Source organism: Myxine glutinosa, chromosome 2 (genome assembly GCF_964187855.1).
Source record: "Myxine glutinosa chromosome 2, kmMyxGlut1.1, whole genome shotgun sequence".
NCBI classification, from domain to species: domain Eukaryota; kingdom Metazoa; phylum Chordata; class Myxini; order Myxiniformes; family Myxinidae; genus Myxine; species Myxine glutinosa.
In genome coordinates, this window is record NC_136262.1 from 254535081 (window position 1) to 254547942 (window position 12862).

A 12862-nucleotide genomic window follows, 5' to 3' on the forward strand; every position below is an offset into this window, starting at 1 on the left:
GGCCACAGCTGGCACTCGTTTTGCCGCCCTCGGAAGGTTGACAGGCTGAGTCGACCCACCTGGTGTTAATTCAATGGTTGCCAGGTGCTCAAACTCAAGCCAGTTGTAGCAGGATTACGATTTTCATTTAATCCTCTACTCATACTTTATGGTTAACCCCAGTTCGGGATGTCATTGGGATTGAGAAGTACGTTTTATCGATCCTTTTTATCCATTTTATTAGTTATTCGTATTAATCATCGTTTTCTGCCCATTTCAATTGTGTGAAATATTATATGTATAATAATCACGTCTCACGTTACAATTACATCTTCCATCACAACTTGCCAAACCATTCGACATTGAGACCATACTATTTCACCGCTCAAATTAAAATTTCACGTCGTGCTTAAAGTTTGGGCTTTAGGCTGGAGAATAAGTGTCTCAATCAGAAATATCACGTAAAGGTTGGAATAAAGTGGACAGGAAGTACTGTATATGATTCCATAATGTTTGCCAATATTTCCCAGAAAGAGCAATATGTATTTGGTTTAATGGAGGCGGTATCTCGACACGAACAATGACGTTTCATTTTGTTTATTTCTGTCCGTGACGTCACTAACGACGTGTCCAATAAGCAAATCGAAACGTGACGCAGGGAAGGCAGAGCGATTCGTCCCGCCCTCATTAAAGATTCGCCCCTCCCCCTCCCCCACGTGAACCTGTGGAAGGTTATTTATTTTTGCGTTTTGCGTGCGAGGCCTGAGTTCTATAATCTTCTTTATTATTCCTCTATATTTATTATTCTTCTTCTATTTCCACTTCTTTTTCTTCTTGTCCGTCTTCTTCGATTAATCTGCCTCTTCGTCTTCTTCTTTATTACTTTTTAACATACATATATTCATTGTAATTTTCTCTCGTTCTCTTCCCGTTTCCCTCTTTTGAGCTGCCATGGCCCAGAAGTTTGTGCAGCGCTCCTGGGGAGTTCGGCGCTTGCTGTCCGGCCCGGTGCTGTCAGTGGTTCGAGTCCAGGCTCGGAGCTGCACCTCGATCCCTGTGGATGACGTGGTCAACGGCCTGACTGATGAACAGACGCAGGTCACCTTCGCTTGTCCTCTTTTAACTTTGTTTTATGTGCTACTGTACATCTCTTTTTTTTTGACGAGGTGATCAACATGAAATGATTTCTCCTCAAACTCAAAGTGATAACCTCCTCAAATCGCAGCGTCACGAGTTATAATTTTAGCAGGATAATTAGGCCTACATGTTCTTTAGGCTATAGTATATTGTCCCATAAACTATGGGATATATAGTAGTCCTATGAAAAAAAAAGATATCCTTATCTTATAAACAAATTAAAACAACAGGATAACTTATACTTATAATTGTATCTATATGGGATCAGGGTTGCCAACTAAAATATCCTCAAGGAGCAGCAAATGGACCAAATGTTTTTAATTGTTCAGAATTGCCTGAGGGCATTTAATATTAAAAGCATAATTTTGGGGTTTTACAAAAGTAGAACAAGGTGCTGGTACGTTCAGGTAGGGTTATGCCCTTTAACATTGATTGTTTGTTTCACTCGTTTTATTTTATCCGAGTTACCAATCAGTTATCAATTTGCGAGGGGTGGAGCTATGCTAATTAGGTAGGGCTTAAGAATAATCCCCAGTGTGTGATTGTCCTTGTGATTTTTCCCTTTGTTATTGTGAAGCACACTCGGCCAGCCTTAACCTCGGCACATTACAACACCGACAAGCCCGACAGGAACCCAGCACATTTGCCGATCGGCAAGGGAACCCTGCCCCCGAATGTTCTTGATGGGCGTCAGGAAAGGCCATGAGGCCTCACCCCAAAAGGAACGATTGGTCATGGCCATGGACTGAAGTGGCAAGGCGGGGGGATTGGTGGGAGGTTGCGTTTCCCCCCCTCTCTCTCTCTTTCTCTCTTGGTCCTGGCTTTGGTTGTGGGCGATCACGCTTTGGCTCAGGTGAGCTCGTGAGGCGAACTTGTGGAGCTCGGGAAACCTTTGCAACATCGGAGGAGGGGGTGTTGGTTGACGGTGGTGCTCTTCGGAGACGGAGGAGATAGCGAGCAAACAAAAGGAGGCGAAACTGTCTGCTTGCCTCATGCCGGCTGCTGGCTACGGGCACAAATCCACGCCATCTTGTGTGCTTCCCCCGTGGGGTGGCTGTACCGCGGATACGACCATCAAACTCCTAAAAACCTCGTAGACCAGAGCTGAGTGCCAGCTGTTTACAAATACAAAGGACATTATTTTATTTCTTTATCATTCCCTTGTCTGTAATTGTGTCTGAGTGGAGGATCCTCATTTAGCATTCCCCCCCCCCCCCCCCCCACCCGCGTGTGTCACTACCGTCATAGTTGGGTATACGCCTCGGAGGCAAAATTCGGTCAGCCTACTGTCACCCTGCGGTGTTCACTACAGGATGAACACGACTGTGTGTGTCTGTGTGTCTGTCTGTGTATGTATATATATATATATATATATATATATATATATATATATATATATATATTGTTGCGGAGATGAGGACTGTATTTTTTTGATTGTGTGCTGTATGATTATTATTATTGTTTATTCTGCGCCCCCCTACCTCCGGAGCTGTGTAAAGGTGAAAGGGCATCCCATAATTAGTCCACAAGCATACACATCAGCCAAATAATAGAATACCCCTGTTTAATAGTTATCTCTTATTCTGTGTTTTAGAGTAAGGCTGTGTCTCCCATTAATTGAAGTACTCCATTGCACCAGTGAAAGAGAATAGATCCCCTTTCCTTCCCATCCCCAAAATCTCCATTTCCTTTTACATCCCCTTCCGTCATTGCCGGGCCTCGATTCCCAATTACCTCCCCTCCAAAACCACCATTGAACATGTGCTCGAATCGGAGAAGAAAGGCGTGCCCGGCCGTCGTCATCAAGGGCGGAGCCAGAGGGTCGCGCGACCAACCAGGGCCGAGGTGAGCACCCCGATGGGCGTGTCCAAAAGGCCGGCGGCTTAATCGCCGGAGGCGCTATAAAAGGCGCGCACGCAAGTGAGTCGTGAGTTGGTCGTGGAGAGAGTCGTGAGGAGTCAGTCAGTGGAGTCGGTGGTCAGTTGGTTGCGTTGGTTGCGGTGAGGAGTCGGTGGTAAAGAGTGAGTGGACCAAGAACGAGTTGAGGGTTTGGACCAGACGAGTCGGACAAGGCCTGGCAAAGCACGCGACGTCCACAGCAGCCACAACAGCAGCTTGGGGGCCTGAACGGCGGTTTGGAGCAGGGCCGTAAAGGAACGGCGGCTGCTAAACGCGCCGGTTGAGCTGCAGGACCCCCTTGGACCTCCCTCTCCCTCCAGCCATCCACCTCCTGCCTTTCCACCCTTCTTGTGTACGTGAGTTTGTTCTGTTTGTTCTGTCCTGGGTTAATTAAGCTTGTGTAGGTAAGCTAAAGATTTCACTGTGTCACCTGCGTCTTATGTGCTTGTAAATAAACGTGACTGCTTTCTTTTTGCTTATGTGTGTAAATAGTCAATAAATTCAGTAGTATTTCCAAACCTTTCTTTGCCTTCGTTTTCCTCTTTGCATTCGTCGTTTTAGTCTTTTCCCTCATTGAGCAGCTGCGGTGCGATCCGGCCAACGTTTGGGTGGAATCGGGTGAGTCGGGGATCCTGTAACGGTCGCGGTTGGACCATCCGCTCGGCCCATCATAACATCTAAACCGCGATCAGTAACAATATATATATATATATATATATATATATATATATATATATATATATATATATATATATATATATATATATATACAGTCATCCCTCGCTTTTTCGCGGATTCGGTACATCGCGGTTTTTCTCGCTAGTATATGTAAAATTATATCGCGGATTTTTCGCTATATCGCGGGATTTTGCGGTATAAATGTATTTTTATATACTATTATTTTAAATATTTTTGTGGTAAAATAAGCATTTTCTAGCCTAAAAAATTAAAAAACGTAAAGAAATAAGAAAAATACAGTATTTAAAACATATTACAAGAAATAAAATACTGTACATAGTGTACAGTAGAAGGGTAGACAAAGAGTCGTGCGTATGGAAAACGCCAGTACATTCATCATCGTCATCACCTTCATCGTCATCAGTACTGCACAGCTAATTCATCATCATCTTCATCACGCAAGTTGTAGTATTGAAGAGCCGGGGCTCTTGCTTGATACGGACGAAATGACGGGCAAGACACAAACTCGTCCGAGAAGATATTTATTCTCAAAACCAACTCGGGAACACTGAAAAGCCCATTTATCGGGCTGCATTATAAAGCACAACCAGAAACCGAAAGCCACGCCTCTCAAGCGTGGCGTGCTTCGGTGAATCGGTGGTCACGTGATCAACAGGTGTAGCTGATTATACCCGCAAAGCGCGGCACGCTTTAGCGGTCACGTGACCAGCCACTCTCGCGCCGGGAATCCCCGCCGGTGACGTCACCGGCTGGAGCAAGGAGATTCTGATGCTGGTCTTGCTTGGGGAACCCATGGGTAGCTACAGTATCTTCAATGGTGAGTACCCATTAGAATTTTATATGTTGTTAAAATTACGTATGTTTAAGAGTGTAAAAAGTGTTTAAGAGTATAGGAAGTGTTTATAAGAGTATGGGAAAGGTTAATAAGAGTGTGGGGAGTTCATAATGCTTTAAAATATATATAAAAAAAATATATATATATGGTCGCTACTTCGTGGATTTTCGTTTATCGCGGGGGGTTCTGGAACGTAACCCCCGCGATAAACGAGGGTTCACTGTATATATATATTGTTACAGTTTTTAGAACCTTCACTTGTAAATAATAATTCTTGTAAATAATTATCTTCACTTAAAAAGGTCGCACCCTAGTTAGTCCATTTTGCAACACGTAGGACACCATAGGACCTTCTTCAGTTATTTCATTAGTCTATGTTTTAGGTAAGGCTCTGTTTCCAATAGTTGAATCTGCATTGTATTAATTAAATAAGAGTAGGCCCCAAAGTTCCTTTCAAAAGCGGTGCGAGTGGTTTTCTATCCCGCAAGCCGCCATAAGCCACGCGGCTGAGTTGGAGAAGAAGGGGGAGGAGCGCCAGGAACGAAGGCATGGCCCATCAATGCACCATCAAGGGGCGGAGTCCGGGAGCCCTCGCGACCAATCAGGGCCGAGGCGAGCTCACCGGTGGGTGTGTCCTAAAAGCGGTGGCTTAATTGATATGTAAAAGCCCGATATAAGCGCCGCCGCGGACTACTTCCAGATGTGCCCGGGAGAACGAGAGAGAGCCAGATGAGCCCAGTGGATGGTAAGAGCAGATGAGCAAGAGCAAAGAGAGAGAGAGAGGGTCGGTCCGCTACCACGACGATAATAATCGCGCTGCTTGCCGGGTTTCGCCGCGAACCAAAACGTGGACCGGAGTGGAGCGTGCACCTGGAGCGGGACCTCGACGCCTGTGCCATCTGCCAGACCTTCCTTCCCTGCCATCTGCATGAACCTTCTCTTCCTTCCCACCACTACCCTTTCGTGTAAGTCGGTTCGTATCGTCTTGGGAGTGTTATACAAGACTGTTTAAGCTTGCCCTGTGTCCTTTTACTTCCTCTACTTGTACATGCTTTTCCTTTCGTTTCCTCTTTTAGTGTAATTAAAACCACCTTTAGAGGCCATTTTTCCCCGCAAAGCGGGGGTTGGCCTTTTTCGGGAACCGTGGTTGTTGTTGTTTTTCGGTCCCCTTTTTGAAGCAATGTTTTACGGCCGGATGCCCTTCCTGACGCCAACCCTTTTTGCCGCCTTTAACGACAAACAGGGAATTACCAGTGAACTGGTACTCAATTAGCCGACCTCGGAAGGATGACAGTGTAATTAATAAATCATATTTGTTCTTCCTACTCTGGTTTCCTCTCATCCGATCGCTTTCGTGATTTCCTCAATTGAGTACCGGTGGCACGATCAAAACCGCTCAGAATCGGGATTAGTCTTTTTGTTAACGGCTCGGATTTCGGACTGCTAACCGCTCGGCAAACTCCATCTTGTCGGGGTCCGAACAGGGAATTATATCCCTGCTTTGCGGAGGGATTGGCAAAGGTATTTGGGAACCCATTGACCAATCACCCTGGCCAATCTCACCCCGCAAAGGAGCGTGTAATTTCCAGGACTGGGGGATCGGCCAGTGTAAAAGACAAGGGGATTAAACCCCCCCCCCTTGGTAAGGGGAGCGCCGACCCCCGGATCCGTAACAATATATATATATGTATATATGTATATATATATATATATATATATATATATATATATATATATATATATATATATATATATATATATATACACATACATACACATACATACATACATACATACATACATACATACATACATACATACATACATACATAGTGTTGCGGAATTTGAGAATCCTGTAATTGTTGTAAATATCACCCTCTGTAAATTGTAGTAATTCTTGTAAATACCTCTGTTTTGTGTGTAAAGGTCAAAGGTCGTCCCCTTAGTTAATCCATCGCATGCATGTAGAAAATCATATACCCTTCTAAATAGTTATTTCCTTATTATGTGTATTAGCTTAAGGCTCTGTTTCCCATTAATTGACACTGCGTTGCACCGAATCAGATAAGATAGAATCCCCTTTCAATTGCCACCCATAAAACGCAATTGCCGGCAGCGTTCGCTGCCCTTTGGGTGGGGTTATTGGCATCACCATCGCCCCAAACTCCATTACGCACGCGATCAAGCCAACGAACAAGGGCGTTGCCCGCCCCTCGTCATCAGAAGGTGGCGCCAGCGAGCCCCCACCAGCCAATCAGGGCTGGTGAGATACCATCACGGGCGTGGCACGGATTGATCTCGAAGCGCGTTATAAAAGCGCCCGCGCAAGCCTTTTCGAGGGAGATGCGGCAGATGCGTGAACCAGGAGATGTGTGATCCAGCTGAACCGGAGAAGACAGAAAGACGTGAGGGGGTGCTGATATTGCGGCAATAAACCGAGACCCTCGAGGGGCCCTATTGTCGCCGGGGTTGTGAAGACTCAGAGCTGCCGGCTGCTGTTCGCACCGAGCCCGGAGCGTGAACTTCAACGCTAACCGCTGCCTGGATCCTTCTGCCCCCCTGACGCATCCTTACCATCGGCCTGAACCTTCCTCCCCTTCCAGCCATTCGTTCCTGCCCTCATCCATCCTTTTGTGTACGTGAGTTTGTTTTGTTTGTCTTGTCTGGGGTTTTAAGTAAGTTTGTATGAGCTAGAAATTGCTCTGTGTCCTTCTGCTCCTTCCATTTTCTGTATATTACTTTGATTGCTTCTCTTCTTGATTTTGGTTTGTGTAAATAATTAATAAATCCCTGTGTTCTTTCTTTACCCCTTTTGTTTCTTCACATCCGTTCGTCTTTGTGTGATTTCCATCATTGAACACCTGTGGCACGATTTGGCCAACGTTTAGAATCGGGTCTAGTTTTTGTTAATGGTTAGAGCCGCGGGCTGCTTATCCGCTCGGCAAATAACATCTTGTCCGCGGTCTCGAACGAGGTTGCTCACCTGCCTCGTGGAGGGAGCTGGGCAGCTTCAGGACTCACGTCGGTCAGTCGCAGACAAGGGGATTAATCCCCCCTTGCTAAGGAGAAAAAAGGGGCCGACGGTGAGATCCGCAACAATATATATATATATATATATATATATATATATATATATATATATATATATATATATATATATATATATATATATATATATATATATATATATATATATATATATATATATATATATATATATATATATATATATATATATATATATATATATATATATATATATACATACACATATATATATATATATATATATATATACACATATATATATATATATACACACACAGACTTGGCATTTAATATGGAATATTTTTTTGGTGGGGGTGAACTTACTTTTCAAGATGACCTGGAACCAAAAGTTCATTGGAATTATGTTGAAATTATTCTAGATTTTGTTAATGTGACCTTTAAAAGAAACAAAAACCACATTTGACATTTCGAATCAAATAAATTGATCCTTGAAAGTGATGTAAACTGATATCGAACTCAATTCACGGACAGTACTGTGTTAAACTTCTGTGCGTTTTCCAGAAGTATCTCTTTATTTTGCACATTAGCCAAAAAATTTTTTAACAAAACTTAAATTACGACGGATTACGGACAGTAAAATTACAATTCAGTACTTCGTGTAACCCCCACGAGAATTCAGGAGAGCACGTACACGTTGAGGCATGCTGTTCACGAGATTTGCCAAGGTTTGGACAGGAATCGCTTGCCATGCAGTTACAATAGCCTGCTGCAATTCATGCACAGAGGCAGGCTGCTGGTCCAAGTTGTCGATTTGACGCGTTAAATCTGCCCACAAGTTCTCTATCGGATTCATATCCGGGGACATGGCAGGCCACTCCATATGCTCTACACCATGGTCAGCAAGAAAGTGTTGGATCATGCGAGCACGATGAGTCCGTGCATTGTCATCTTGGAAGACAAAGTTTCCTCGAAAGGCTGCACGAACAAATGGAAGCAATGTTTCTTCCAGAATGGCCCTGTGCTTGAACTGGTTCAGGTTTCCATTCAGAACAACCAGGTCAGTTTTGCCCCCTGCATGAAAAGCAGCCCAAATGGTCACCCCACCACCTCCAGCTTGGACTCTTGGCACTATACAATCTTCGTTGTAGGCTTCATGCACTTGTCTGCGCACTCAGACGCGGCCATCTTGTCACTCGTCACTGAATCTAGACTCGTCACTGAAGATTCCAGTGTCCTGGCTGCCATTGACGGTGCTCTCTGGCCCACTGCAATCAGTGCTGGCGGTTTTGTCTGGTCAGACGTGGCTTTCTCAGGGGACGCCTGGCACGATAGCCTGCCTGAACCAGTCGTTGGTCGACTAGCCTTCTGGATACAGGCACATTTGTCAGCTGCTGCCACTCAGCCCTAAGCCGATTAGCTGACTTGGTACGGCCATTGCGGACTAACCGGTGCAGCTGGCGATCATCCCTCCTTGTGGTTGTGCGGGGACGTCCTGGCCTCGGTATTGGAGTAGGGACACCCCTCTGAGCATTTCGTTTCAGGATCTTTGACACCTGACCTTGAGTAGTGCCATACTGCCAAGCAATAGCATGCTGTTTCTTGCCGGAATTTCGTAAAGCCACCACTAAATGACAAACAGCATTGTCGAGTTGACGGACCATCTCCAGGGGAAGCGGCAATAACTTTTTAGACGTGCAGCAGTTGTTTTCCACTAATACAGAACGCAACAACCCTTATATACCCAATTGTGAAGCCAATCGTCAAATGTACCTGTCTGTACATTTTGTCACGCCACCTGTGATATAATCCTGTTATTGACTTCTTGCTGCGACAGACAATGTGACATGGTTCTTTTAACAAAGAAATCACCGAAGCGTAAAAGAAACTCACCAGATTGATATACCGAGTTCTGAAATGTAACCCAAGGCAAGAAAAAAAAAAAATGCCATATTAAATGCCAAGTGTGTGTGTGTGTGTGTGTGTGTGTGTGTGTGTGTGTGTGTGTGTGTGTGTGTGTGTGTGTGTGTGTGTGTGTGTGTGTGTGTGTGTGTGTGTGTGTGTGTGTGTGTGTGTGTGTATATGTATATATATATATATATATATATATATATATATATATATATATATGTATATATGTGTATATACCTTTATTTAACCTTATATTTAACCTTTATTATACAAAACTGCAACAATATATATATATGTTTATGTATATATATATATATATATATATATATATATATATATATATATATGTTTATGTATATATATATATATATATATATATATATATATATATATATATATATATGTATGTATATATGTATGTGTGTATGTATGTGTGTGTGTATGTATGTATATATGTATGTGTGTATGTATGTATGTGTGTATGTATGTATATGTATGTATATATATGTATGTATGTATACATGTATGTATGGGTGGTGCGCCAAGGCTGACGTCACCGCCGCGGAGTGATACGAGGGGTGGCAGGACTTTGGGTGGAGTGAGTTGGTGCGCGGGAGTTGGTTGAGAGTGAGTTGGGCAGCAGTTTGGTGCAGAGCAGTTACACGGAGTTAGTTGGTTCAGTGAGTTGTGTCTGGCAGTGAGTTGGCAAGCAGAGGAGTTGACCATTAGTTGAGTTGCTCTCTTTGTGTTTGGACATCTACACTCGTGCTCTGGCACTCTCCAGCGGCGCTCGGTCTTCTTCATCTTGCACAGCCCGATTTGGGTCGTGGCCTGGGTGGACTTCGCTTGCTTTTGACCTCGTTTGGAGTCGCCAGCCTGCGTTGGACGTGCGGTGCTTTTTCGTGGTGTTGGGAGCGGTGCTCGGTGCTTTGAAGTTTGGAGCGAGGGACCACGTGGTGTGCAATCGGCACTTGTGGAGCTTGGAGCGAGGCCTCGTTGGTGCATCGGGGCTGAACGGAGCCGTGTTGGACGGCAGCCAAAGACAAGACGACAAGAGACAGATAAGCTCACACACCACAGACGCACATAACGAACGTGTTTCTTTTGTTAATCCATTCCTTTGTTCTTGTTTCTGAAGTCGGTGTGTGGGATCCCAATTTAGTCACCTTATTTTATTATCGGCGTGTATTTTCCTGTCCTTGCTTTTATTTGTAATAAACCCTTGTATTATTTTCTATTCCCCGTTACACCTGTGCCCGCTTGAGTTAATCCCCTTACAGAACCGGAGCTACGTCGGTGCGCTGAAGGTAAGCTTTTGCCGCAGCCTCCATTTTCCTTCTCCCTCCCGCGTGGCCATAGTAAAATCCGTGTTTGGGTTGTGCTTCCGAATAAGACCGTTTAGGCTATCCGCGACTCTGGTGTTAACCGGAGTTGTGCGACTACATATATATATGTATATATATATATATATATATATATATATATATATATATATATATATATATATATATATATATATATATATATATATCTGTGAGGAATAGTAGAAACTCCACAGTACGAGCAGGGAGTCTCATTTGTATTAAATAAATAATCGGGAGATTGAATAAGACGCGCGCGGACGTAGCTTCAGGACGGTCGATCTCTAATTCTCGTCAAGCTTTCGACCAACAAAGGTCTTCTTCTTAGTCGTCCCCAAGTTCAGCGGAAGTGAAGCTTATATGTTTTGTTTTTTTGCTCTCGTTTAACTTAAGGAAGTCCTATTTGGCCAAAAGCTTGTCGGAAATAAAAGATTGTCCGTAACTTATTTAATTTCTTCCGATTTATATGTATATATAATATAGTTTCTTTTTTCTTTTTTTTATTTCATGGGTACGTGATGAGTATTTCACTGTATATCTGTTGTTTAGCTTTTAAATCTTGATTTCTTTCGTCTGCATACAATTAAAGTGTAATATATAATGTAAATACTGCGCCGATCAGTGCGGCTGGGTCATGGTACGGTAAGTAAAAAATGAACTTTTATTTTGGATCTGAAATAAAACGAAATTCTAACACAAAGGATTGTAATGCCAAGACGCTTAAAATTATGCCATTTAAATTCGACATCTATTTTACCCGGCAAACTATTTCCAGGGTAAAACGGCAACTATTTATTTGGTAACCACACAAGATCGAAGCAAAACAAATGTTTTGTTTTCGATAAAATAACATGACACTCGTGGCAAAAGATGAGCTCACCTTTTGAAAATTGTTTGCAGTATTTTTATTTGTTTACAGTGTATAGTAAACTGTAATTATGTGCTTTCATGTTATTTAATTTTTTATATTTTCCATTATGAATGACGAACATCTGTGAACCTATCCCCCTTTTTCCCGTTGAAAATTGCTCCAACGTGCATCGATTCTCTGTCGTTTTCAGGAACATGACCCGCGTGAATGTTGGATTCTACCGTACAATATTGTTTGCCAATTAACAATGTAGTTAGGATAGAGGTTCCTGTGCAATAACATTGAAACAACATTTTGATGTTGCACTGCTGTCAGGTTTCAAAAGCCATTCATAGTCTCGGGCCAGTTTTTATTGCTTTCAATCTGATGACCGTGGTCCCAAGGAGTAAGGACCACGTTTAGTTTGACCTGTTGCCAAAATATTTGAGTATCAATTACAATTATTGTTAAGTGCAGTGGAGCCAAATGATCAACTCAACAAGTGGTGCAGAAATGAAACTGGCAAAAAACCATGCGATGAACAAGTTTTTAAAATACATGATCAATTAAAACTTTTACACCACAACTCTTCAAGCAATAAAACCATACATACACACACCTTCCAGAAACAGGTGCGAGTAGAAGATGTCACACACAAAATTGAAACAGCAACGACCACAGGCCCAACAATTGCAAAAAAAGGACAAAGTAAAGATGTTAAACAGAATATCAACAGATACACACCGACAACTGGGAGACTGACAAAAGAGCAGGGAGGTATAAAAAGAGTTGTACAGATTGGGTATAGACAAAGAAGGCTCATTGGAATGGCTAAGAAGAGGTCAGCTCAACTGGAACGGCAAACAAATCATTAAAAATGTCCAAGACTAAGAACACTACACCAATGGATTTAAAAAGATGGCAGGACTGAGTCAATCAGATAGGTGTAGCTTTTGCGAGTTAGAAACAGCACGAGCCACCACCTATCGGGATGTAAAAACAAAACAAAAAAATTCGTGTCAGAACAGCTGAGACAGGCACAACAGGGTGTGTAGAGGAATCCACTGGTGCATCTGCAAAAACTTTAATATCCCAGTCGCAGAAAACTAATGGAAACGAACGAAATGTAGTCACTGAAAACAACTAAGAGCAATCAGAGATTGCAGACTTTTGCCAGAAGTTGTT

At 43.1% G+C, this 12862-nt stretch overlaps 1 protein-coding gene across 1 annotated transcript in view; it reads left to right on the forward strand.

The window, feature by feature from the left end:
• Positions 1-692: 692 nt before the first annotated feature.
• LOC144890740 (isovaleryl-CoA dehydrogenase, mitochondrial-like) overlaps positions 693-12862 on the forward strand; it is a 54386-nt gene continuing 42216 nt past the window's right edge. The window contains exon 1 of the mRNA XM_078772463.1: positions 693-1077. Within this exon, the coding sequence (XP_078628589.1) occupies positions 931-1077 (147 nt within the window). The 5' untranslated portion in view covers positions 693-930. The remainder of the gene's footprint in view (positions 1078-12862) is intronic.